Below are 27,966 nucleotides of genomic sequence, written 5' to 3'. Positions count from 1 at the left end.
TCGGCTCTGTCTCTGTAGCCGGCTTTCCCATTCCAGTACCCGCAAGCTCTGCGACACTCAGACATCCCCGATCCTTCTGTGACCCTGCGGGACCTGAGGCCACGCTGACCCCGTGTGGGCTTCGCCCTGGTTTAGCCTCTGGAGGTGATGTCCCTCAGCGGAACAGACTTTTAAAAGTACTGATTTTGTGCGCCGTTGCTCCGCTGCTTGTCGGGAGCCGGCCCCTCCCCCCGGGGTCATCTTCCCGTCGCTTTGGATTCACTTCTCCGCCGGTCCTACCTTTCAGAAAGTGGTTGTTTTTCTGTTTCCAGAATTGCTGTTCTTCTTCTCTTCGATCTGCCGATGGATTTTCAGGTGTTTGCAATCTTTAGATAAGCTATCTAGCTAATCGCCGGCTAGCTTAAGTAGTCTCAGCCTGCTACTTCTCCGCCATCTTGACTCCTCCCTCCAACATTTTAGTTTTAACTCAGAAACTTTGTCAGTGCCATTGACACAGTGCTGCTTCTTCCTTTGCTAATACTGTAATTAGGACAATTAGCAATTCTCTGCATTGTAAATCAGTTCTCCCTTCACTCTTCTTAAATTTCTGTCTTTGTAAATGTGGTTTCATTTTATACCTAAGAGTTACTTGTTCCTTCTTTGATAATAGAGGTACCTAGGTTCAAATCTTGACTATTTACATGCAACCTCTCTTAGGCTGTTTCCTCACTGTAATATGGGAATATGTAACTCACAATGTTGTTATGACAGTCAAAAGGAAGGATACTTAAGAAAATAGTCGTGAAATATAAAGAACTAAGTATTAAAAATAGAAATAATAAACACTTTTGAGCATTTATCGTGTGTTAGAAAATGCTAAGCCATCTACTTGCATTTATTTATTTTAATCCTCAGAGCATTCCTAGGAGGAAGATACGATCCTATTATCCAATACTGGGAACTTAGAGAGTTTAAATAACTACCAAAAGTTTATACAGAGAAATCTAGCAAGCTTTTGAGTTTGAACCCAGAGTGCATGCTCTTAATCACTACTTACTATTATTGCTTCCCAATTATATAATGCAATGAGTCATCTCTGCTTTTGCAGATATGTTCCCTGTAGAGCTTCATTGCTTCTAGGCATTGTCATTCACTGTGTGTTTTATTCCAGATCTTCTGTTTCACATTCATTTTGAGCTGTTTGTGTAAAAGATCAGTATATTTAAGCATATATTTTCGGATAGAATACTGAATTGGGATGCCTTCAGCTATAAGTAACAGAAAATGAAAATTAATTTAAGCTTAAAAAGTATTTATTTTCTCATAATATACAAAGTCCAAAGATGGTGGACTCCATTATTGGTTGAGTCAGTGGCCTAGTAATGTCACCAAGGTACAAGGAATCTTGGTGCTCTATTCTGCTGCACTTAGCATAACACTGATTTTCTTCGTAATTGCAAATTGGCTAAAGCAATTCTGATATTGAAGCAATAGTAACACATAATAAGGAATAGTATAAAAATTGAATATTGAAGCAATAATAATATATAATAAGGAATAAAATAAAAACCAAATACTGGAGCAAGAATACACAATAATTAATAAAACCCAATAATGTCTAGATGAAAAAAGACAGTATCTCTTCTTGATTCTCCTTACAAGTACAGGGACCTTTCCCGGAAATACTCCAGTAGATCTTTCCTCAGACTTGTTCGGTCAAAACAAGATCACTCCATAGAGAGAACAAAGTGAACATGATAAGTATGATTTGCTTAGGATAATTGATATTTACTCAAGGAAGATACAGTTTTGCTATTGAGCAGGATTATTTGGCCTGAGGGTGGAGAATGCATGTTGGATCACTATCCAAAAGTGGACTTACTTGTGTGATTTGAGGCAAGTTATTTGACATCTCTTAGAGTTTTGTTTTTAAAAAAGATTATTTGTGAGAGAGAGAGAGCATGTAAGTTGTAAGGAGGGCCAGAGGGAGAGAATCTCCAAGCATACTCCTGCTGACCAGGGAGACCTATCCTATTACCCATCAGATAAAGACCTGAGCCAAAACCAAGATTTGGGCACTCAACTGACTGAGCCACTCAGGAACCCCAAATTTTGTCATCTTTAATATAATTTCTGTCTTATTCTTATAACTCTGATTCTTAGTTTAGGTCTTAAGATGCTTCTTCCAATTTAAATTTATATAGTAAGATTGGTAAGAGTTTTAATGTCTAAGTAGGAAATCACTGTAAAGTAAAACTCAGTCTTAGAGGTGAATATGAAGAGATATGAGGAGATAGTATATTGACCAGGAGATTCAGTACTTTTCAAACTCCACTTGACCCATTTAGGTGCCTGAAGGAGCTATATGTATAAGAGATAATTTGTACATGGGAAATAAGATACTGGTGGGCCGATGGATGCTTCACATCTCAGCCTTTTAGAGCTCTCTGGTAGAAGGAAATGACCTATCCCTAATGTCTGAAGTGACTCCTCACCACTCACACTAATGCCAAAGCTGAATTTCAAGATCTGCCCTCTTTTCCTCTCACTCTTGCCCTGCCAGTGAATAGTGCACCCGTGATTGAAGAGATGAGGTGCAAAGCCTGGCCATGCCCCATGTGCTTCTTTTTATCACCAGGAGACTTCACTACTAGTAATGTGGCTAGGCCCCATTCCTGCTTCCTCTTGAGGAGGAAAGAGATGGGGAGAGATTCCTGGGGTGGGAGAGTATCTTAACAGCTCATCTCCTAGAGCCTTACCAGAATCAGGTCTTTGTCTTGTGATAAGACAGTTCTGTATATACTTGTAAAAATGCAGTTTGGTAGAATGTTAATGAGATGTTTATAAAGTATACAAGTCAGATGAATTTTAAATTGGGGAAGGTCTAGATAGCTATATATTTGCATTGTTTAGGATCACCAGTTTAAGCATTTTTACTGTTTAGCGTATGACCTTTTTCATATGTGCTATGTATATCTAGGGTTTTTTGTTTTGTTTTGTTTTTCTTTGTCCTGGGGTGTGTGTGTGTGTGTTTGTGTGTGTGTGTGTGTGTGTGTGTGTTTACGTATTTTCAGCTTTCTTGAGGCATAATTGACAATATTTTGTAAATAACATCTTGGTGATTTGATACATGAATACATGGTGAAAGGATTCTTACCATCTAGTTAACTAACACATGTAACACCTCCAATACCTCATGTATTTCTTTTATTCTTTTCTTTTTTTCCTTTTCCTTTCTTTCCTTTTCCTCTTCCCTCCCCCCTTCCCTTATCCTTCCTTTACCTTTTTTCTTCCCTTTCCCTTACCCCTTCTTCCTTCCTTCCTTCCTCCCTCCCTCCCTCCCTTCCTTTTTTTGTGAGGACATTCAAGTTCTACTCTTTAGCAAACTTCAATGGATTAATACTGTGTTACCAACTATAGTCATTATGTTTTACATTTGTTCCTTCAAGATTTTATTCATCTTATGGCTGAAAGTTTGTACTGTTTTACCAACCTCTTCTTATTTCCTCCACCCTCTAGCCCCTTTAATCACTTTGCTGCTCTCTGTTTCTATGAGTTTGACATTTTTGATTATGTTTCACATATTTTTACAAATCCAATAGAGGGTTTATATTCCTTATTGATAAAGAGCTAATGTAAACTTGAAAATTTGAAAAGGGGTTAATATCCAAAGTACACAAAGAATGCAACTCAACAGCAAAAAAGAAAAACAAAACCAGTTGATTAAAAAATGTGCAGAGGAGCTGAATAGACATTTTCCAAAAAGATATATAAATGGCCAACAGACATATGAAAAGGTAAAATGACTAATCATCAGGAAAATGCAAATCAGAACCACATTGAGATATATCATCTCACAACTGTGTTAGACAATTATAAAAAAGTCAATAGATGATAGATGTTGGCGAGGATTTGGAGAAAAGGGAATCCTGGTGCCCTATTGAGAGGAATGTAAACTGGTACAGCCATTATGGAGAACAGTATGGAGATTCCTCAGAAAGTTAAAAAAAAAGACCTACCATATGATCCAGCAGTTCTACTTCTGGGTGTATATCTAAAGGAAATGAAAACAGAATATTGAGATATTTGCACTTCCATGGTCATTGCAGCTTTACTCACAACCGCTAAAGTGTGGAAACAGCCCTAACTGTTCATTAGTGGATAAATGAAGAAGATGGATATATGTATAATGGAATATTATTCAGCCATGAGAAAGAAGGATACTCTGTCAATTTATAACAACATGGATGCACCTTGATTTCATTATATCACACAGAAAAAGACAAATACAGTTTATTTGTTTGTTTGGTTTTTTTTTTTTTTTGTATGTTGAACATGATTTAGCTATTAAACCCATGGGTTATCTGTTGTCTCAGCCATTTCACAAACACATACAACTGCTGGTTTTGGTTTTGTGTCTGCATTTTGTACTTGTTTCTTTTACTTGCTATTAGTGTATCATAGATCCTTTTTTGATACTGTTAATCCCTCTTCACACTTCTCCTATTATGGGTAGGGAACCACCCAATTGTAATAAAACTACAGGGATTGAGTGAAGGATAAAGAAGTTCAGTTTGAGGGGCGCCTGGGTGACTCAGTGGGTTAAAGCCTCTGCCTTCGGCTCAGGTCATGATTCCAAGGTCCTGGGATCAAGCCCCGCATAGGGCGCTCTGCTCAGTGGGGAGCCTGCTTCCCCCACCTCTCTCTCTGCCTACCTTTCTGCCTACTTGTGATCTCTGTCAAATAAATAAATAAAATCTTAACCAAAAAAAAAAAAAAAGAAATTCAGTTTGGCTTTTCAGAGTCCCTTTTCTCTGCTTTTTTGTCAGCCGTGTCTCTAATCTGTGAGTTTGGGACTGATTCTTGTTAGAAGAGGATTTCACATAAGTCATCAAGACTGTTAATAGTAGGGATTTAGTTGATATCAGATGATTCTGTAGTGCTTTTTGATTTTGTTAAGATAATTTAACTTTCTGAACAAGGCAAGTGTTAAGACCACACAGAATTCCAGTTTAAGTATCGTATAGAAGTAAGGTTGACAAAAATGTGGTAGGTACTTTTCCAAGTACTTTGCCCTCATACCATTGACATACCCCCACTAATTCATCTTGCTGTTCTTTCCAATTTAGACACATGATCCTTGACTTAGCACTCGAGACAGACATTGCCCACCAATTAAAGTAGAACTATTGAGTATGGCCTATGCAGATCAGAAGGAAGTGTTTCTAGTTACCTAGCTAGGGCTCAACCACTCAGTCATTATAGTCCTCAAAAAGTTCTAACTTGAAGACATGCTATACAAATAAGTAAAATGAGAAAAACTTCCAAAGGTGGTAGGATTTTTTAAAAAAGATTTTATTTATTTGACAGAGATCACAAGTATGCAGAGAGGCAGGCAGAGAGAGAGGGGGAAGCAGGCTCCCTGTTGAGTAGAGAGCCTGATGTGGGGCTCCATCCCAGGACCCTGGGGTCATGACCTGAGTCGAAGGTAGAGGCTTTAACCCACTGAGCCAGCCAGGCACCCCAGTGATAGGATTTTTATTACTAACTAAGTAAAGTATCAAACCAACAAGAAGAATCCCAACCAAAATAAACTTATAAAAATACAGAGTTCTCCAGCTCCCTCTCAGAGATCCTGTCTGGTAAAAATGACCATTAAGGTTATTGAACATACACACATCAAGAATATGCAGACTGTAGTCTTTTAACTTTTGAAGCCAGTGAGGAAAGATGTGAGATTGACTTAGTCTCTGAGTTATTAACACTGAGGTGATGCCAGCTGGATGTGCATGACTCTCTTAAAATCTCATTTTACCTTGTCTGTTACTGTAGTGCTAAGTAGGGCTTTCCTATCCCCTTTATTAAAAAAAAGAAAGAAAGAAAAAGAAAAGATCATAGTGAGAAAGGTAAGTGATAGGAAATAGAGTGGGTCTCTCTCTCCCTCTACTGAGGAACTGACACAACAGATGTTGGGTTCTTCATTAAAGCGCAGGGTTTTGTTGTTTGCATCCCTTGCCCTTTTAGGGAGTGTGAATCAATGAAGGGGGCCAGGAATAAAGGGAGAGGGTTTGTGAGAATCTTTGGTGAAAGCTTTGCTAGGCTGTGATGGGGAGGTGTGGTGAATGTGTATTCTTCTTCAATTATAACTGGTGAGTTTGGCCTCCTTGGAGCCACCAGGTAAAAGTGTTCCTTGAATTTGTGAAACAGAAACCCTGGCACCTGAGAGCACTGTGGTGTACATTGACATTAAAGGCATTAGTCCTTCGAAAGATGTTTCCTGGGACCAGATAAGCACCTCACTGGAGAGAGCAGGCTCCAGGGTATTGTAAGTTGTATGCAAGGTGACTGGTCACCTACAGTCATAGAGCTCCATTAGAGATCAGAGAGTATTTTTAAAAAGATGGAGTGTTGATCTTGGACCACATTGCTTACTTTCTTTCTTTCTTTTTTTTTTTTTTAATCATTATATTTCTTTCTATTTCTTCATTTTTTTAAAAAGTTAAATTCAAGTTAGCATGTAGTGTAGTATTGGTTTCAGGAGTAAAATTTAGTGATTCATCACTTAAATGTAACATCCACTGTTGACCACAAGTGCCCTCCACTTTAGTGCCCACCACCCCCACCCACCACCCCTCCAGAAATCCTGAGTTTGTTGTCTATAGTTAAGAGTCTTTTATGGTTTGCTTTCCTCTCTGTTTTTACATTGTTTTATTTTTCCTTCCCTTCCTCTCTGTTCATCTGTTTTTTTTTTTTCCCTTAAATTTCACATATAAGTGAAATCATACGGTATTTGTCTTTCTCTGACTTATTTCACTTAGCATAACATTCTCTAGCTCCATCCATGTCATTGCAAATGGTAAGATTCCATTCTTTTTGATGGCTCAGTAATAATCCATTGTGTATATATACCACATCTTCTTTATCTGTTCCTCAGTCGTTGGATATTTGGGCTCTCTCAATAGTGTGGCTACTCTTGATAATGGTGCTATACACATTGGGATGCATGTTCCCCTTCTTTTTTTTTTTTTAATATATTTATTTATTTTTTTTATTTCCAGCATAACAGTATTCATTATTTTTGCACCACACCCCGTGCTCCATGCAATCCGTGCCCTCTATAATACCCACCACCTGGTACCCCAACCTCCCACCCCCCATCCCTTCAAAACCCTCAGATTGTTTTTCAGAGTCCATAGTCTCTCATGGTTCACCTCCCCTTCCAATTTCCCCCAACTCCCTTCTCCACTCTAAGTCCCCATGTCCTCCATGCTATTTGTTATGCTCCACAAATAAGTGAAACCATATGATAATTGACTCTCTCTGCTTGACTTATTTCACTCAGCATAATCTCTTCCAGTCCCGTCCATGTTGCTACAAAAGTTGGGTATTCATCCTTTCTGATGGAGGCATAATACTCTATCCCCAGGGGTACAGGTCTGTGAATCACCAGGTTTACACACTTCACAGCACTCACCAAAGCACATACCCTCCCCAATGTCCATAATCCCACCCCCTTCTCCCAAACCCCCTCCCCCCAGCAACCCTCAGTTTGTTTTGTGAGATTAAAAGTCACTTATGGTTTGTCTCCCTCCCAATCCCATCTTGTTTCCTTTATTCTTCTCCTACCCACTTAAGCCCCCATGTTGCATCACCACTTCCTCATATCAAGGAGATCATATGATAGTTGTCTTTCTCTGCTTGACTTATTTCGCTAAGCATGATACGCTCTAGTTCCATCCATGTTGTCGCAAATGGCAAGATTTCATTTCTTTTGATGGCTGCATAGTATTCCATTGTGTATATATACCACATCTTCTTGATCCATTCATCTGTTGATGGACATCTAGGTTCTTTCCATAGTTTGGCTATTGTGGACATTGCTGCTATAAACATTCGGGTGCATGTGCCCCTTTGGATCACTACGTTTGTATCCTTAGGGTAAATACCCAATAGTGCAATTGCTGGGTCATAGGGCAGTTCTATTTTCAACATTTTGAGGAACCTCCATGCTGTTTTCCAGAGTGGCTGCACCAGCTTGCATTCCCACCAACAGTGTAGGAGGGTTCCCCTTTCTCCGCATCCTTGCCAGCATCTGTCATTTCCTGACTTGTTTATTTTAGCCATTCTGACTGGTGTGAGGTGATATCTCATTGTGGTTTTGATTTGTATTTCCCTGATGCCGAGTGATATGGAGCACTTTTTCATGTGTCTGTTGGCCATCTGGATGTCTTCTTTGCAGAAATGTCTGTTCATGTCCTCTGCCCATTTCTTGATTGGATTATTTGTTCTTTGGGTGTTGAGTTTGCTAAGTTCTTTATAGATTCTGGACACTAGTCCTTTATCTGATATGTCGTTTGCAAATATCTTCTCCCATTCTGTCAGTTGTCTTTTGATTTTGTTAACTGTTTCCTTTGCTGTGCAAAAGCTTTTGATCTTGATGAAATCCCAATAGTTCATTTTTGCCCTTGCTTCCCTTGCCTTTTGCGTTGTTCCTAGGAAGATGTTGCTGCGGTTGAGGTCAAAGAGGTTGCTGCCTGTGTTCTCCTCAAGGATTTTGATGGATTCCTTTCGCACATTGAGGTCCTTCATCCATATTGAGTCTATTTTTGTGTGTGGTGTAAGGAAATGGTCCAATTTCATTTTTCTGCATGTGGCTGTCCAATTTTCCCAGCACCATTTATTGAAGAGGCTGTCTTTTTTCCATTGGACAGTCTTTCCTGCTTTGTCGAAGATTAGTTGACTGTAGAGTTGAGGGTCTATTTCTGGGCTCTCTATTCTGTTCCATTGATCTATGTGTCTGTTTTTGTGCCAGTACCATGCTGTCCTGATGACGACAGCTTTGTAATAGAGCTTGAAGTCCGGAATTGTGATGCCACCAACGTTGGCTTTCTTTTTCAATATCCCTTTGGCTATTCGAGGTCTTTTCTGGTTCCATATAAATTTTAGAATTATTTGTTCCATTTCTTTGAAAAAGATGGATGGTACTTTGATAGGAATTGCATTAAATGTGTAGATTGCTTTAGGTAGCATAGACATTTTCACAATATTTATTCTTCCAATCCAGGAGCATGGAACATTTTTCCATTTCGTTGTGTCTTCCTCAATTTCTTTCATGAGTACTTTATAGTTTTCTGAGTATAGATTCTGTGTCTCTTTGGTTAGGTTTATTCCTAGGTATCTTATGGTTTTGGGTGCAATTGTAAATGGGATTGACTCCTTAATTTCTCTTTCTTCTGTCTTGCTGTTGGTGTAGAGAAATGCAACTGATTTCTGTGCATTGATTTTATATCCTGACACTTTACTGAATTCCTGTATAAGTTCTAGCAGTTTTGGAGTGGAGTCTTTTGGGTTTTCCACATATAGTATCATATCATCTGTGAGGAGTGATAATTTGACTTCTTCTTTGCCGATTTGGATGCCTTTAATTTCCTTTTGTTGTCTGATTGCTGAGGCTAGGACCTCTAGTACTATGTTGAATAGCAGTGGTGATAATGGACATCCCTGCCGTGTTCCTGACCTTAGCAGAAAAGCTTTCAGTTTTTCTCCATTGAGAATGATATTTGCGGTGGGTTTTTCATAGATGGCTTTGATGATATTGAGGTATGTGCCCTCTATCCCTACACTTTGAAGAGTTTTGATAAGGAAGGGATGCTGTACTTTGTCAAATGCTTTTTCAGCATCTATTGAGAGTATCATATGGTTCTTGTTCTTTCTTTTATTGATGTGTTGTATCACATTGACTGATTTGCGGATGTTGAACCAACCTTGCAGCCCTGGAATAAATCCCACTTGGTCGTGGTGAATAATCTTTTTAATGTACTGTTGAATCCTATTGGCTAGTATTTTGTTGAGTATTTTCGCATCTGTGTTCATCAAGGATATCGGTCTGTAGCTCTCTTTTTTGGTGGGATCTTTGTCTGGTTTTAGGATCAAGGTGATGCTGGCCTCATAAAATGAGTTTGGAAGTTTTCCTTCCATTTCTATTTTTTGGAACAGTTTCAGGAGAATAAGAATTAGTTCTTCTTTAAATGTTTGGTAGAATTCCCCCGGGAAGCCGTCTGGCCCTGGGCTTTTGTTTGTTTGGAGATTTTTGATGACTGTTTCAATCTCCTTACTGGTTATGGGTCTGTTCAGGCTTTCTATTTCTTCCTGGTTCAGTTCTGGTAGTTTATATGTTTCTAGGAATGCATCCATTTCTTCCAGATTGTCAAATTTATTGGCGTAGAGTTGCTCATAGTATGTTCTTATAATAGTTTGTATTTCTTTGGTGTTAGTTGTGATCTCTCCTCTTTCATTCATGATTTTATTTATTTGGGTCCTTTCTCTTTTCTTTTTGATAAGTCGGGCCAGGGGTTTATCAATTTTATTAATTCTTTCAAAGAACCAGCTCCTAGTTTCGTTGATTTGTTCTATTGTTTTTTTGGTTTCTATTTCATTGATTTCTGCTCTGATCTTTATGATTTCTCTTCTCCTGCTGGGCTTAGGGTTTCTTTCTTGTTCTTTCTCCAGCTCCTTTAGGTGTAGGGTTAGGTTGTGTACCTGAGACCTTTCTTGTTTCTTGAGAAAGGCTTGTACCGCTATATATTTTCCTCTCAGGACTGCCTTTGTTGTGTCCCATAGATTTTGAACCGTTGTATTTTCATTATCATTTGTTTCCATGATTTTTTTCAATTCTTCTTTAATTTCCCGGTTGACCCATTCATTCTTTAGAAGGATGCTGTTTAGTCTCCATGTATTTGGGTTCTTTCCAAACTTCCTTTTGTGGTTGACTTCTAGCTTTAGAGCATTGTGGTCTGAATATATGCAGGGAATGATCCCAATCTTTTGATGCTGGTTGAGTCCTGATTTACGACCGAGGATGTGATCTATTCTGGAGAATGTTCCATGTGCACTAGAGAAGAATGTGTATTCTGTTGCTTTGGGATGAAATATTCTGAATATATCTGTGATGTCCATCTGGTCCAGTGTGTCGTTTAAGGCCTTTATTTCCTTGCTGATCTTTTGCTTGGATGATCTGTCCATTTCAGTGAGGGGAGTGTTAAAGTCCCCTACTATTATTGTATTATTGTTGATGTGTTTCTTTGATTTTGTTATTAATTGGTTTATATAGTTGGCTGCTCCCACGTTGGGGGCATAGATATTTAAAATTGTTAAATCTTCTTGTTGGACAGACCCTTTGAGTATGATATAGTGTCCTTCCTCATCTCTTATTATAGTCTTTGGCTTAAAATCTAATTGATCTGATATAAGGATTGCCACTCCTGCTTTCTTCTGATGTCCATTAGCATGGTAAATTCTTTTCCACCCCCTCACTTTAAATCTGGAGGTGTCTTCGGGCTTAAAATGAGTTTCTTGGAGGCAACATATAGATGGGTTTTGTTTTTTTATCCATTCTGATACCCTGTGTCTTTTGACAGGGGCATTTAGCCCATTAACATTCAGGGTAACTATTGAGAGATATGAATTTAGTGCCATTGTATTGCCTGTAAGTTGACTGTTACAGTATATGGTCTCTGTTCCTTTCTGATCTACCACTTGTAGGCTCTCTCTTTGCTTAGAGGACCCCTTTCAATATTTCCTATAGAGCTGGTTTGGTATTTGCAAATTCTTTCAGTTTTTGTTTGTCCTGGAAGCTTTTAATCTCTCCTTCTATTTTCAATGATAGCCTAGCTGGATATAGTATTCTTGGCTGCATGTTTTTCTCGTTTAGTGCTCTGAAAATATCATGCCAGCTCTTTCTGGCCTGCCAGGTCTCTGTGGATAAGTCAGCTGCCAATCTAATATTTTTACCATTGTATGTTACAGACTTCTTTTCCCGGGCTGCTTTCAGGATTTTCTCTTTGTCACTGAGACTTGTAAATTTTACTATTAGGTGACGGGGTGTGGGCCTATTCCTATTGATTTTGAGGGGCGTTCTCTGAACCTCCTGAATTTTGCTGCTCGTTCCCTTTGCCATATTGGGGAAATTCTCCCCAATAATTCTCTCCAGTATACCTTCTGCTCCCCTCTCTCTTTCTTCTTCTTCTGGAATCCCAATTATTCTAATGTTGTTTCGTCTTATGGTGTCACTTATCTCTCGAATTCTCCCCTCGTGGTCCAGTAGCTGTTTGTCCCTCTTTTGCTCAGCTTCTTTATTCTCTGTCATTTGGTCTTCTATATCACTAATTCTTTCTTCTGCCTCATTTATCCTAGCAGTGAGAGCCTCCATTTTTGATTGCACTTCATTAATAGCTTTTTTTATTTCAACTTGGTTAGATTTTAGTTCTTTTATTTCTCCAGAAAGGGCTTTTATATCTCTCGAGAGGTTTTCTCTAATATCTTCCATGCCTTTTTCGAGCCCGGCTAGAACCTTGAGAATTGTCATTCTGAACTCTAGATCTGACATATTACCAATGTCTGTATTGATTAGGTCCCTAGCCTTCGGTACTGCCTCTTGTTTTTTTTTTTGTGTTGAATTTTTCCGTCTTGTCATTTTGTCCAGATAAGAGTATATGAAGGAGCAAGTAAAATACTAAAAGGGTGGCAACAACCCCAGGAAAAAATGCTTTAACCAAATTAGAAGAGATCCAAAATCGTGACGGGGGAGAAAGGGGATAAAAAGAGGTTCAAAAAGGAATAAAGAAAAAAAAGAAAAAAGAAAAAAAAAAGATAAAGAAAAGAAAAGAATTAAAAAAAAAAAAGGGGAAACACCTAAGAAAAATGTAAAAAAGAAAAAATATATATATTAGATAAACTAGTAAAAAATCGTTAAAAAAGAAAAAGGTAACAGTTAAAAAAAAATAAATTTTACCCGAAGGCGAGAAAAAAAAAAAAAGAAAAAAAAAAAAATGAAAAAGAAAAAAATTAAATTAACTGCAAGACTAAAAAAAAATCACAGGGAAAAAGCCATGAGTTCCGTGCTTGGCTTTCTCCTCCTCTGGAATTCTGCTGCTCTCCTTGGTATTGAAACCGCACTCCTTGGTAGGTGAACTTGGTCTCGGCTGGATTTCTTGTTGATCTTCTGGGGGAGGGGCCTGTTGTAGTGATTCTCAAGTGTCTTTGCCCCAGGCGGAATTACACCGCCCTTACCCGGGGCCGGGGTGAGTAATCCGCTCGGGTTTGCTTTCAGGAGCTTTTGTTCCCTGAGCGCTTTCCGTAGAGTTCCGGAGGACGGGAATACTAATGGCGGCCTCCTGGTCTCCGGCCTGGAGGAGCCGAGAGCCCAGGGCCGCACTCCTCAGTGCGCCCTCAGAGAACAGCGCCCAGTTACTCCCGTCTGCCCGACCTCCGGCCGCGCTCCGAGCTCACTGAGCCTGCGACCGGTTCAAGGTAACACCGAGCTGTGAGCTTACTGTCGGCTCTGTCTCTGTAGCCGGCTTTCCCGTTCCAATACCCGCAAGCTCTGCGACACTCAGACACCCCCGATCCTTCTGTGACCCTGCGGGACCCGAGGGCAGGCTGACCCCGTGTGGGCTTTGCCCCGGGTAGCCTCTGGAGCGATGTCCCTCAGCGGAACAGACTTTTAAAAGTCCTGATTTTGTGCGCCGTTGCTCTGCCGCTTGCCGGGAGCCGGCCCCTCCCCCCGGGGTCTATCTTCCCGTCGCTTTGGATTCACTTCTCCGCCGGTCCTACCTTTCAGAAAGTGGCTGTTTTTCTGTTTCCAGAATTGCTGTTCTTCTTCTCTTCGATCTGCCGATGGATTTTCAGGTGTTTGCAATCTTTAGATAAGCTATCTAGCTGATCTCCGGCTAGCTGAAGCAGTCTCAGCCTGCTACTTCTCCGCCATCTTGACTCCTCCCCTCGCATGTTCCCCTTCTTAATCAGCATTTTTGTATCCTTTGGGTGGATGCCTAGTAGTATAGTTTCTGCGTCGCAGTTAATTCTGTTTTTAATTTGCTAAGGAACCTCCATACTGTTTTCCAGAGTGGCTGCTCCAGTTTGCATTCCCACCAGCCTCACTGCTTAATTTCTGAATTGAGGCTGTGCTTGTAGTAATGTGACATCAACTCTCTCAGAAGAGAGTGAGTAGAAGTCATTACACCTGCCCACATTTTCTTCCAGGGTGGTGATAATCCCCACTTCCCCCAGTCTTACTCCAGATACACTGGACTATACAACAATGCTGTGATATATGGGACTGGGGGAACACCTTTCAGTCAGAGGCAACAACAAGATCAGAACAACAAAATAAAAATTAACATGATGTGTGCAGGAAAGTATAATCCTAAATTGAAGTATAATCCTAAATCCTAAATTGAAAAAGCTTTAGTTTTAAGGATTAGAGTAGCAGGAATGAGTCCAAAGAGATAAGCAGGTTTGAATCACAGAGAGACTTGACTATAGAACTTGGGCTTCATCCTCTGCAGATGAACAGATAAGGATATAGTGAGGGCTGCTAGCTCATAAGCCTGTAAACAGGGTTTGCCCATGTTACTTTTGCTCTTAGACACAGCTTTCTAACTTCCAGCATGGAGTCTGAACTGTGGTAGTATTTATTATTTGAACAAATAAACAAAATGATCCACAAGTTGGTCATAAAAATGTAGGCAAGAAAGTAAGCTGCTGGTAAGGTATTGCCTGTTACAAACTTTTCTTAAAATAATATTCTAGATATAGACATCTAAAATTAGTATTTTATAATTAGCTCTAATTTTTATCAGTAGGCATTAGCATTTTTTTTTTTTAAAGATTTTATTTATTTATTTGACAGAGAGAGAAATCACAAGTAGGCAGAGAGTCAGGCAGAGAGAGAGAGAGAAGCAGGCTCCTGCTGAGCAAAGAGCCCGATGCGGGGCTCGATCCCAGGACACTGAGATCATGACCTGAGCCGAAGGCAGCGGCTTAATCCACTGAGCCACCCAGGCGCCCCTAGGCATTAGCATTTTTAAAGCAATTTTCATACAAGTCTTGAACAAAAACCATTTTAACAAACTAATGCTCTTAAATTTCACTGTATCCAAATTTTGATTTTTATCCATTGAATAGAGAATGATTGCATATTTAGATAGATATCATGAACTTTAAACTCTATATTGATATAATTTCTGTATTTTAATTTCATCTTTATACAAAGCTTATATGATAAATCAGCTGCAGTTTAGGAAATAAACTTTGTATACACATGTAAATATAGAGTCCATAACGTATGATGTATAATTGTGATGGTTTATAGTCATGCTTATTATCCTAGGTACTCTGGGATGTCTGTTGCATTATTGTAGTAATAGCATTTCAAGTATATTTTAAACCTTTTTTCTCCCTTAGAAGTAAATTTCCCCAGAAGGACTTAGAAATTCTGTTTCCTGGAATGAGTGCTGATTTTACAAGTGAGAATTTTTCAGCTGCCTGGTATCTTATAGAGAACCACTCAACCACCAGGTCAGTGGATGTTCGACTACTGATTATGCATGGTTTCACGTGGATGTACCTAATAGGATTATATAATAATGTGGATTTTAGGTCTGCCTCTGCCACTAAGGACTCTGCCATAGTCCTTTGACTTTAGGTGAGATCATGAATATCACAGAATGTTTTCCCCCTTATTTATGAAATGGTATTATTAATTAGCAGATTCTTAATTCCTGCTATCTTATTGTTTCTCTATTTTTCATATTTGTGCAACACATTAAAATTTTGTGGAGTCTCAACTGGGTACCTAAACTGATGTATCTAAATGTGACCTTTCTCTTTTCAAATCATACAGCTTTCAAGTCTTGGTATAAATTAGCAGCTTGCCTCCTTCCCTAGAACAAAGGAAGATGAGTTGATTTGTCATTTTGCAAAAACTTGCCTTAAAATTAAACAAAAAATGGTCAAGGTCATATATCCAAATTGACGTGCTCCCTTTTGTCTGCTAATTACATTTTACCACACTCTGTACAAGAAAATGTTTGTAACTTTTTTGCAAGATTGATTTAAAAAACTGTATTTAGTAACAGTGCTTGAATAAATGAATGGTTTATTCCTTAAAATTTACATTCTTGAAAAGTCAGCTTGTTAAGATATACCTTAGGAGAAATTTTTCCTTTACCACTTATAGTGAAAACGATTAGAAAACATGAAGAGTTGGTACATATATAAAGAGAGACAGAGACAGAGAAGTTGGTATATATGTATGTATGTGTGTGTGTATATATGGAGAGAGAGAGAGAGAATCCTGATAAATTTTAAAATTTATTTATTTTTAGAGAGAGAGAGAGAAAGAGAGCATGCACTCAGGGGTAGGGCAGAGGGAGAAGATGAAAGAGAGAATCTTGAGCAGACTCTCCACTGAGCGTGGAGCCTGAGTCAGGGTTCTGTCTCATAGCCCTGAGATCTTGACCTGAGCCAAAATCAAGAATTGGACACTTAAGTGACTGTGCCATCCAGGTTTCCCAATCCTGATAAATTTTTAAAATAAATGTCAGATCTTTCATTGCAGAAGATGGTTCTAATTTTACATTATGGATGTGCTTTTTGTATTACTATAAGTCAGAATTGATCTCTGCTTTCTGTGTAGGGCTGTCATGGCACTGAAGAATATATTCAAAGTTTTATAGCCAGATTTTCTTAGCCTACCTGAAAATAAAACTTATAAAATATAGAGACCTACCTATTTTTCTCGGCTTGAGATGTAGAGATGAAATATTTTGGTCTTTTAAGTTATTTAAATTGTGAGTTGACTCCCCAAGTGTTTGTTTTTTTTTTCTTTTTTAAAATTTTTATTTATTTATTTGAGAGAGAGTGAGAGAGAGAGAGAGAGCAGGAGCAAGGGGAGGGGTAGAGGAAGAAGGAGAAACAGACTCCGCACTGTTCAGGGAGCCCCACCTGGGCCTTGATCCCAGGACTCCAAGATCATGACCCTAGCCAAAGGCAGTTGCTTAACAACTGAGCCACCCAAGTGCCCCTTGACCCCCAGTTTTTCTGTAATTTCTTTGTTAATGACAGAGGACTGGTTATTGATGTGGTGAATAATGGTATGCTTAATTTATATACAGAATACAGAAATGAACTTACAGAGGAGTTCTGTCTTAGATAACTTGATAACCACTGCATTGATCTAGGTCTGCCCACAGAGAATTGATATTTATGACTCCTTACCTGGCATATCAACACATGATATATATTGCTTATAGAAATACCCACATGTATATTAACTTCTTAGGGGTCTGACATATTTGGAATGAAGATATGAAGGCTACAGTACTATATAGTTCTATAGTTGCTTTAATTTTGTCATTCATAATAAATAAAAGTTTAGGTGTAGATAAGAATTTGAAAGCTTTTTGTTTTCATCAGATTACATGTTATATCAATTCGTGTCTTTCTTAATTTAGGCTTCCATATTTTACATTTAATGCATTATCTTAATTCTTTTTTGCTTTTTAGGAGTCTCAAACTTTTGGTTTCTTAATTTCATTTCAGTTTTGAACAGCTCAAAATGGCAGTTACCAACCTGAAGAGACAGGCTAACAAGAAAAGTGAAGGCAGCCTGGCATATGTGAAAGGAGGTCTTAGTACTTTCTTTGAAGCCCAGGATGCCCTCTCAGGTAAGGTGACCCTCACAGCCATCTGTCGGGCCTTCCCAATGGAAACCTGACACTCTGCTTGTGGAGCATTTACAAGGTGTGACATTCAGTCTGTATTTATAAAAGTAAAGATCTGAAATGTGCCATAAATATTTGTTGCAGACCAGGCTGAAACCTCTTAGAAGGCTGGATACTTTAAATACTTGTCTATGAGGCTTTTGTCGATCCACTGCATATATGTGAAATAGGAGACTACTTTTCCTTTCATGATGCCCAGTCTCCAGGGCCGATTAGAAACTAAATCCCAATAGGTAATATTCTAGAATTTTAAAAATCCTTTTATAGCCGTTAGTATCTTACACATGTGGCTAATTCTGTATATGTGACCCGTTGTCTTTTTGGTTTGGAAGGGACTGATGATACTGCATCATTCTTTTTAAGTATCACCCCATCAGCCCCTATACAATAGTTAAATATCTACCATCTGTGCTGTCATCTTTATATGGGAAAGAAATTAAATAGAAATAGCATAGCTTTAGACACTTCAGGAAAAGGTGTTAGGTATATTTTTTTCCCCTAAAATTACCTTAACTAATAAAAATCAAATTAATGTTTAGTAAAAAGTAAACTATATTAATAAAAGCCCAACTCTTTTTAAAAGCTCTTAAAAAAACCCCTCTTTTAAGAAAAAAAAAAAGGTATCTTTAAATAGTAACTTAAGTACCTATATGTAAGTACCTATAAGTTTAAGTATATACTAAGAGGCCACACTGTCTTCACTTCAGTAAGAATTTTTTTTATTATTAATTTGTTTCCTTAACGTATAGACATTTTTTAATTGTTTTTATTTCGTTTATTTTTTTAAAAATTTAAATATTGTTTTTTCAACGTTCCAAGATTCATTGTTTATATATCACATCCAGTGCTCCATGCAATACCTGCCCTCCTTAATACCCTTCACCAGGCTCACCCAACCCCCGACTCCCCTCCCCTCCAAAACCCTCAGTTTGTTTCTCAGAGTCCACAGTCTCTCCAGGTTCATCTCCGCCTCCACAGTCTCTCCTGGTTTGTCTCCCCCTCCGATTTCCCCCAACTCCCTTCTCCTCTTCTTCTCCCAATGTCCTCCATGTTATTCCTTATGCTCCACAAGTAAGTGAAACTATATGATAATTGACTCTCTCTGCTTGACTTATTTCATTCAGCATAATCTCCTTCAGTCCCGTATATGTTGATTCAAAAGTTGGGTATTCATCCTTTCTGATGGAGGCATAATATTCCATTGTATATATGGACCATGTTTTCTTTATCCATTCGTCTGTTGAAGGGCATCTCGGCTCTTTCCACAGTTTGGTGACCGTGGCCATTGGTGCTATGAACATTGGGGTACAGATGGCCCTTCTTTTCACTGCATATGTATCTTTGGTGTAAATACCCAATAGTGCAATTGCAAGGTCATAGAAAAGCTCTGTTTTTAATTTCTTAAGGAATCTCCACACTGTTTTCCAAAGTGGCTACACCATCTTGCATTCCCAACAACAGTGTAAGAGGGTTCCCCTTTCTCCATATCCTCTCCAACACTTGTTGTTTACTGTCTTGTTAATTTTTGGCCATTCTAACTAGTGTAAGGTGGTAATCAGTGTGGTTTGGATTGAATCTCCCTGATGGTTAATGATGATGAAAATTTTTTTCAAGTGTTTGTTAGCCGTTTGTATGTCTTCTTTGGAGAAGTGTCTGTTCATGTGTTCTGCCCATTTTTTTTTACATGATTATCTGTTTTTTGAGTGTTGAGTTTGAGGAGTTCTTTATAGATCTTGAATATCAGCCCTTTATCTGTAGTGTCATTTGTGAATATCTTCTCAATATTTGTGAAACCTACATTCTCAATATTTGTGAATATTCCATGGGTTGCCTCTTTGTTTTGTTGACTGTTTCCTTTTTGTGCATAAGCTTTTGATCTTGATGAAGTCCCAAAAGGTCATTTTTGCTTTTGTTTCCCTTGCCTTTGGAGACCTATCTTAAAAGAAGTTGCTGTGGCTGATGTCAAAGAGGTTACTGCCTATGTTATCTTCTAGAATTTGATGGAATCCTGTCTTACAGTGAGGTCTTTCATCCCTTTTGAGTTTATCTTTGTGTATGGTGTAAGAGAATGGTTGAGTTTCATTCTTCTGTACATATCTGTCCAATTTTCCCAGCACCATTTACTGAAGAGATTGTCTTTTTTCCATTGTATTTTTTTTTCCTGTTCTGTTTGAAGATTATTTGGCCATAGAGTTGAGGGTCCATATCTGGGCCTCTACTCTGTTCCATTGCTCTGTTTTTGTCCCAGTACCATGCTGTCTTGGTGATCACAGCTTTGTAGTAAAGCTTGAAGTCAGGCAACATAATGCCCCCAGTTTTGTTTTTCTTTTTCAACATTTCCTTAGCAATTTGGGGTCTCTTCTGGTTCCATACAAATTTTAGGATTGTTTATTCCAGCTATTTGAAAAATGCTGGTGGAAGCTGTCTAAAAAAAAAAAAGGAAAGAAAGAAAGAAAATTGCTGGTGGAATTTTGATCAGGATGGCATTGAAAGAATAGATTGTGCTGAGCAGTATAGACATTTTAACAATGTTTATTCTTCTGATCCATGAAAATGGAATGCTTTTCTATCTTTTTGTGTCTTCTTAAATTTCTTTTATGAGTGTTCTATAGTTCCTCAAGTATAGATCTTTTACCTCTTTGGTTAGGTTTATTACAAGGTCTCTTATGGTTCTTGGTGCTGTAGTAAATGGAATAGATTCTCTAATTTCCCTTTCTGTATTTTCATTGTTCGTGTGTAAGAAGGCAACTGATTTCTGTACACTAATTTTGTGTCCTGCTATATTACTTAATTTCTGTATGAGTTCTAGTAGTTTGGGGGTGGAGTCTTTTGGGTTTTCCATATAAAGTGTTATGTCATCTGTGAAGAGAGAGAGTTTGACTTCTTCTTTACCAATTTGAATTCTTTTTATTTCTTTTTGTTGTCTGATTGCTGTTGCTAGGACTTCTAGTGCTATGTTGAACAACAGTGGCAAGAGTAGACATCCTTATCGTGTTCCTGATCTCAAAGGGAAGGGTATCAGCTTTTCCCAACTGAGAATGATATTTACTGTGGGTTTTTCATAGACAGATTTTATGAAATTGAGGAATGTTCCCTCTGTCAGTGTACTTTAAAGTGTTTTGATTAGAAATGGATGCTGTATTTTGTCAAATGCTTTTTCTGCGTCAGTTGAGAGTACCATGTGTTTCTCTTTTCTCTCATTGATTTGTTCTATCACATTGATTGATTTGTGAATGTTGAACCATTTTGGCAACCCAAGGATAAATCCCACCTAGTCATGATGGATAATCTTTTTAATGTACTGTTGGATTCTATTAACTAGGATCATGTTGAGAATCTTGGCATAGATATTCATCAGGGTATATGATCTGCAATTCTCCTTTTTGACCAGGTCTTTGCCTAGTTTGTGGATCAGGGTAATGCTGGCTTCATAGAAAGAGTCTAGAAGCTTTCCTTCTGTTTCTATTTTTTGAAACAGCTTCAAGACAATGGTATTATTTCTTCTTTGAATGTTGGTAGAATTCCCTAGGGAATCCATCGGGTCCTCGGCTCTTGTTTTTTGGGGAGGTTTTTTTTTTTTTTTAAAGATTTATTTTTTATTTATTTATTTGACAGACAGAGATCACAAGTAGGCAGAGAAGCAGGCGGAGAGAGAGGGGGAAGCAGGCTCCCTGCTGAGCAGAGAGCCTGATGCGGGGCTCGATCCCAGGACCCCAGGATCATGACCTGAGCTGAAGGCAGAGGCTTAACCCACTGAGCCACCCAGGCGCCCCTTTTGGGAGGTTTTTGATCACTGTTTCAATCTCATTACTAGATACTGGTCTAATCAGGTTGTCAGTTTCTTTCTGTTTCAGCTTTGGAAGTTTATAGGTTTCCAGGAATGTGTCTATTCCTTCCAGGTTGCTTAACTTATTGGCATATAACTGTTGGTAAAAATTTCTGATGATTGTTTCTATTTCTTTGGTGTTAGTTGTGATCTTTCCCTTTTCTTTCATAATTTTATTAATTTAGGTCCTCTCTCTCTTCTTTTGGATTACTTTGGCCAGTGGTTCATTGATCTTATTGATTCTTTTAAAGAACCAGCTTCTAGTTTTATTGATGTATTCTGCTGTATCTCTAGTTTCTAATTTATTGATATCTCCTCTAATCTTGTTTATTTCCCTTCTTGTGCGTGGAGTTGACTTAATTTGTTATTGATTTTCCAGTTCTTTAAGGTGTAAAGAGAGCTGGTATAGTCTGGATTTTTCATTTTTTTTGAGTGAGGCTTGGATGACTATGTATTTCCTCATTAGGACTGCTTTTTGTTGTATCCCATAGGTTTTGAACCTATGTGTCTTCATTCTCATTGGGTTCCATGAATTATTTAAGTTCTTCTTTGATTTCCTGGTTGATACAAACATTCTTGAGCAGGTTCATCCTTAGCTTGCAAGTGTTTGAATTCCTTCCAAACTTTTTCTTGTGGTTGAGTTCCAGTTTCAAAGTATTATGGTCTGAGAATATGCCGGGAATAATCTCAATCTTTTGGTATCGGTTGAGCCCTAATTTGTGACCCAGTATGTGGTCTATTCTGGAGAAAGTTCCATGGGCACTTGAGAATAATGAGTATTCTGTTGTTTTAGGGTGGAATGTTCTGTCTGTATCTCTGAGGTCCATCTGGTCCAATGTGTCATTCAATGCTCTTGTTTCTTTATTGATTTTCTGCTTAGATGATCTATTACTGTGAGAGATGTGTAAAGATCCCCTACTATTAATATATTATACCAATATGACTAACAGCTGGCTTATGTAGTTGGCTGCTCCCATATTGGGTGCAATAATTACAATTGTTAGATCTTCTTGGTGGATAGAACCTTTAAGAATGAGGTAGTGTCCCTCTCTATCTCTGACTACAGTCTTTAGTTTAAAATCTAATTTATCTGATAAAAGAATCGCTTCCCCACTTTCTTTTGAGGCCTGTTGGCATGAAAGATGCTTCTTCATCCCTTCACTTTCAGTCTGGATGTATCTTTAGGTTCCAAATGTATCTCTTGTAGGTAGCATATGGACCGCCCCTGTTGTTTTATCCAGTCGGCAACCCTGTGCCATTTTATGAGAGCGTTTAGGCCATTAACCTTGAGAGTGATTATTGAATGATATGTTTTAATTGACATCATGTTGCCTGTGAAGTCCTTGTCTATAGATTGTCTCTGTAAATTTCTGTTCTGTGTCACTCATGGGTTCTTTTTTCTTTTATAGAACCCCCTTAATATTTCTTGTAGTGCCAGGTTGGTGGTCTTGCTGGTCTTGGAAGCTCTTTATCTCACCATGTATTCTGAATGTCAGCCTTGTTTGATAAAGTATTCTTGGCTACATGTTGTTTTTTTTTTTTTTTTCATTTCATTTTTTTTTCATTCATTTCCTGAATATGTCTTGCCAGCCCTTTCTGGCTTACCAGGTTTCTGTGGACAGGTCTGACATTATTTTGATGGACTTACCTCTGTATGTAAGGAATCTCTTCTCCCTAGCTGCCCTTTGAACATTTTGTCTAAATTTATGGTTCGTGAATTTTGCAATCAAGTGTCTAGAGGTGTTTCTAGATTCGTTGATCTTGGGGGGTTAACTTTCTTCCTCTAGGACCCAAACACTTGTTCCATTCCTCAGATTGGGAAAATTTTCATCCAGGATTTGTTCAGCTTTATCTTCTAGTCTTTTCTCTTATTCCACCCCCTCAGAGATCCCGATAATTCTGACATTGGAACATTTCATTGCGTCACTTATTTCCCTAATTCTGTTTTCATGGCTTCTATGCTGCTTGTTCCAGGCCTTCTCCTCCTCCTTCTTCCTTATCAGTTGGTCCTCTAGATCACTAATTCTGTCTTCTGCCTTGGTTACCCTAGCTGTTAGAGTATTTAGATTAGAGTGGATCTCACTGATAGCATTTTTAACTTCTGCCAGGTTGGCTCTCACTTCCACCCTTAGAGATTCTATATTGTCACTAATGGGTTTTCTCCCAACGCAGCCTTTGCCTGGATAATTGTTACCCTGAATTCCCTTTCTGACATACTGTTTATGTCCGTATCCAATAGTTCTGATGCAGAGGGCCCATTCTCTGAATTTTTCCTCTGTTGGGTGTTCCTCCTCCTAGTCATTTTGGTGAGAGGTGGTTGAGGGGATGTATAGCTGAATATAGCTACCACGATCCACGCAAGGTTCACCCTTTCCTCTGATGTCTTCTGCCCTCGTAGAGATCCAGAAGTGTATAGTGTTACATCTCAGGCTGATTTTCTGGGTGTTCAGAGTGTTCTGGTAGATATTTAGCTCACTTTAGGTGACTGGTTGAAACAGGGTCTCCTACTTCTCCTTCATCTTGATGATGAATGATTTGTGCTCTGTATTTTTTGAAGGGTTGCTTTTCTTTCTTTGTGCTTATTGGTGTTCTACATAATCAATGTCACGGTGTTTAAGAATAGAAACCTGAGCATATATAAACAGAGTTTAGCATTATCAAATAAATTATTAATTTTCTAGTAACTATGCAAATGATAACTGGACATATGTGATTAGCATTTCTCAGAAATTATTGTGATTAAAATTATTTCACTTAACAGAAATGCATGTTTAGCTTTTTCTGTTTTCTAACATGTGTTTTTGTATAAACATATATTTATTTATGGTGTTAGTTTTATAAATGGCTTCAATCTTGGCAGATTTCAAGTTGGGTTGTTTTTTTTTTTCAATTTTTTATTTTTTTTTAAATTTCTTTTCAGTGTACCAGAATTCATTGTTTATGCACCACATCCAGTGCTCCATGCAATACATGCCCTCCATAATACCCACCACCAGGATCACCCAACTTCCCACCCCCTGCCCTTTCAAAACCCTCAGATTATTTTTCAGAGTCCATAGTCTCTCATGGTTCACCTCTGCCTCCAATTTCCCTCAACTGCCTTCTCCTCTCCATCTCCCCATGTCCTCCTTGTTATTTCTTATGCTCCACAAATAAGTGAAACCTATGATAATTGACTCTCTCTGCTTGACTTATTTCACTCAGCATAATCTCTTACAGTCCCATCTATGTTGATACAAAAGTTGGGTATTCATCCTTTCTGATGGAGGCATAATATATTCCATAGTGTATATGGATAACATCTTCCTTATCCATTCATCTGTTGAAGGGCATCTTGGTTCTTTCCACAGTTTGGCGACCATGGCCATTGGTGCTATGAACATTGGAGTACAGATGGCCCTTCTTTTCACAACATCTGTATCTTTGGGGTAAATACCCAGTAGTGCAATTGCAGGGTCATAGGGAAGCTCTATTTTTAATTTCTTGAGGAATCTCCACACTGTTCTCCAAAGTGGCTGCACCAAGTCGCATTCCCACCAACAGTGTAAGAGGGTTCCCCTTTCTCCAACACACATTGTTTCCTGTCTGGCTAATTTTGGCCATTCTAACTGATGTAAGGTGGTATCTCAATGTGGTGTTAATTTGAAGCTCCCTGATGGCTAGTGATGATAAACATTTTTTCATGTGTCTGATTACCATTTGTATGTCTTCATTGGAGAAGTATCTGTTCATGTCTTCTGCCCACAGATTTCAATTTTTATTTCGTGCGTTACTTGTATCATTTATCTATCACAATAGCCCTACAAGTATATTGGTAACTTACCGTTTAACAAAGATTATTCTGACCAACTGCTTAATAACATGAGCAGGTGACTCTATGGCATATAGAAAGTGATTTTAATAAATTCAAAAAGTTTAGACACACATATTTCATATTTCTATTTTTGATGTAGTGAAATGTGTATTACAAAAAACAGTAAATAGATAAATGATAAAGACTACTTGTAATCCCATTGTAGAGATAATGACAGTAACATTTTGATGTATTTCCTTTTGGTCTTTTTGTTGTTAGCTTATATGAGTACATATTACATAATTGGAGTTATAGTGTATATAGAGTTGTGTATGCTAGATACCTCCTTTATTCTTTAGAATATTCCTCTGGGTAATTATTTTAATATACTGTAGCATTTGATTTATTAGTAGTTCTTCAGAAACTCTTCTGCTTATTGTCTTAAGTGGGATTAATCTATAGTTTTTTTTAAAATGCTTTTTTGGTCAAGTTTTGGTGTTTATGTTCTACAAAAGCACATGAATCTATATGTGTATATATGTAGGTACTGTGTGATGGGTTAAGTAGGTTAGGAATTACAGGTTAGAAATCTGAAAAAGCTAATATTTTGAAACTGTCAGCTAGAATTATGTTATTAATATCTTTTCATACTTATTTCTTTGATGATTTTTAACATTGGTTGGTTTTTGTTTTACTGATCTCAAGCAGTGAGTCTAAAACAGCATATTTCCCTTAAGTATGTAATAAAGTATGATTCCTTCCAGATAAGGGCGTTTACCTATATAACCACAATGCCATTATCACAACAAAAAAAGTTTCAGTAATTCTTCAATATCATCTAATTCCCATTTCATATTCAAATTTCCCCCAGTTACTCTCCAACTTTCTTAATTGTTGGTTTGTCTAAATCAAGATTCAGATAAGATCCAGCCTTTCATTTATTTTTTTTAAAGTATCTTAAGACTCTTTTAAACTGGAACAATCCCCTTACCTTTGCTGCCTTGACTTTTTTTTTTCCCCCATGCAGTTGATTTGTTGAAGAAATGGTCTTTGTCCTATAGGATATCCCATACTCTGTATTTTTTTTTTTAAGATTTTATTTTATTTATTTGACAGAGAGAGATCACAAGTAGGCAGAGAGGCAGAGAGAGAGAGAGAGAGAGAGAGAGGAGGAAGCAGGCTCCCTGCTGAGCAGAGAGCCCGATGCGGGACTCGATCCCAGGACCCCGAGATCATGACCTGAGCCGAAGGCAGCGGCTTAACCCACTGAGCCACCCAGGCGCCCCCATACTCTGTATTTGACTGATTACTTCCTCATGGTGTCATTTAATTTATTTTACTCTCCATTGTACTAGTTGGACTTAACTATTTGGACATTAGATTAGATTTGGTTTTTGATCATGTGTAGTAGTGAGTACTTTTTGTTTCATTATATCAGGAGGCCTTTAGTGTCTGTGTGTTCCTTCTTTAGAGATACTATGATGGATCAAGTGGGTTCCAGTGGAATGGGTACTTGGTAGTTGCATGTGTATGTGTATATATATTTTTTGAAAATACATTTTTTAATTTTTGAAATTTCTACTCTCCATGATCTGTTTATTTTGATTTGGTTTTCCCCTGAAATTTTCTATTTCATCAAGATTTTCATTTTTAGCATTGTATTATTATTTTTAAATCATTTATAATCCATGTTATATGCCCTTTTTATTATCAATTCAATTTGTGTTCTACTTCCTTTATTTATATTGATTCTTTAGTAATGTCCTTTCTTGTGTTTTTAATATTTAAAAATTTAATTTTCCTCTTAGGTCTAGTAATTTGTACTGGATTTCATTTTTAAAGTTAGTGTCCAGTGTAACATGAAAAGAAATATATGTCAATCCATCTGTAACTGTGCCAAGATAAAAATGGGAAGGGAGGGCATGTTCTCATCAGGGCACACTGTTTGAAAGATTATCAATGCCTGATTACATTATTTAAATCTAGATTATTTATAGGAAACATGTCAGAGAAACCATCCACTTTGATTCTGCCAGTTTTTATTATATGTAAAACATGTTTCCTTTGTAACTTTTGGTGGCTTGGATTCTCTTGATATTGTTATGGTATTACAGTGTATTAATGATAGTTGTGAAATTAGGGGTAATTCCCAAGACCATGTACAAGTTTGATAATTTGTTAGAAGAAATCACAGAACTCACTAAAGGCTGTTTTTCTCACAGTGATGGTTTACTCTAGTGAAAAGATATAGACTAGAATCAGGCAAGAGAAAAGATGTATAGGGCATAGTGCAGAAAAGTTCTGTGCATGGAGTGAAAGCTTCCTTCTCATGGTTGAGTCATGGATGGAATTGATTTCCTGGTATGATGTGAGACAGTGTACATGGAGTATTGCCATCCAGGGAATCCAAGCCTTGGTTTCCATAGTTTGTTTTTTAAAGATTTTATTATTTATTTGACAGACAGAGATCACAAGTAGGCAGAGAGAGAGGGGGAAGCAGGCTCCCTGCTGAGCAGAGAGCCCGATGCGGGGCTCGATCCCAGGACCCTGAGATCATGACCTGAGCTGAAGGCAGAGGCTTAACCCACTGAGTCACCCAGGCGCCCCCAGTATCCATAGTTTTTAATGGATCTCTGTCACATAGACATAATTGACTGTTCCAGTGGCTGACCTCCATCTCTAGTCCCTCTGGAGGCTGAGCTGATGCTTAGTGACCCCGAGTCTTCACTATAAATCACATTGTTAGACTATCTGGCATGGCCCAAGGCCCCCATGTAAACAAAGACACTTTTATGAAGTAAGAA

At 38.1% G+C, this 27,966-nt stretch overlaps 1 protein-coding gene across 8 annotated transcripts in view; it reads left to right on the top strand.

Annotated features, from left to right (window-relative positions):
* The window catches only part of EXOC2 (exocyst complex component 2), a 276,866-nt gene that overhangs the window by 67,207 nt on the left and 181,693 nt on the right, over window positions 1-27,966 (top strand). For 7 of the 8 annotated variants that reach the window (XR_004285152.1, XM_032340937.1, XM_032340932.1 and 4 more), the window contains 2 exons: window positions 15,223-15,336; window positions 17,362-17,486. Coding sequence is in view for 7 of the 8 variants with exons in the window: in XM_032340937.1 (XP_032196828.1) it covers window positions 15,223-15,336; window positions 17,362-17,486 (239 nt within the window). In the remaining variant the exon portion in view is untranslated. Of the gene's footprint in view, window positions 1-7,535; window positions 7,548-15,222; window positions 15,337-17,361; window positions 17,487-27,966 lie in introns of those variants that run through there. The other variant, XM_032340939.1, reaches the window with a different exon arrangement.

The sequence above is a fragment of the Mustela erminea genome, chromosome 4, assembly GCF_009829155.1.
Source record: "Mustela erminea isolate mMusErm1 chromosome 4, mMusErm1.Pri, whole genome shotgun sequence".
Taxonomy (NCBI): Eukaryota; Metazoa; Chordata; class Mammalia; order Carnivora; family Mustelidae; genus Mustela; species Mustela erminea.
The sequence above is the reverse complement of the archived record's forward strand: the minus strand, read 5'-3'. Positions and strand labels throughout refer to the sequence as shown.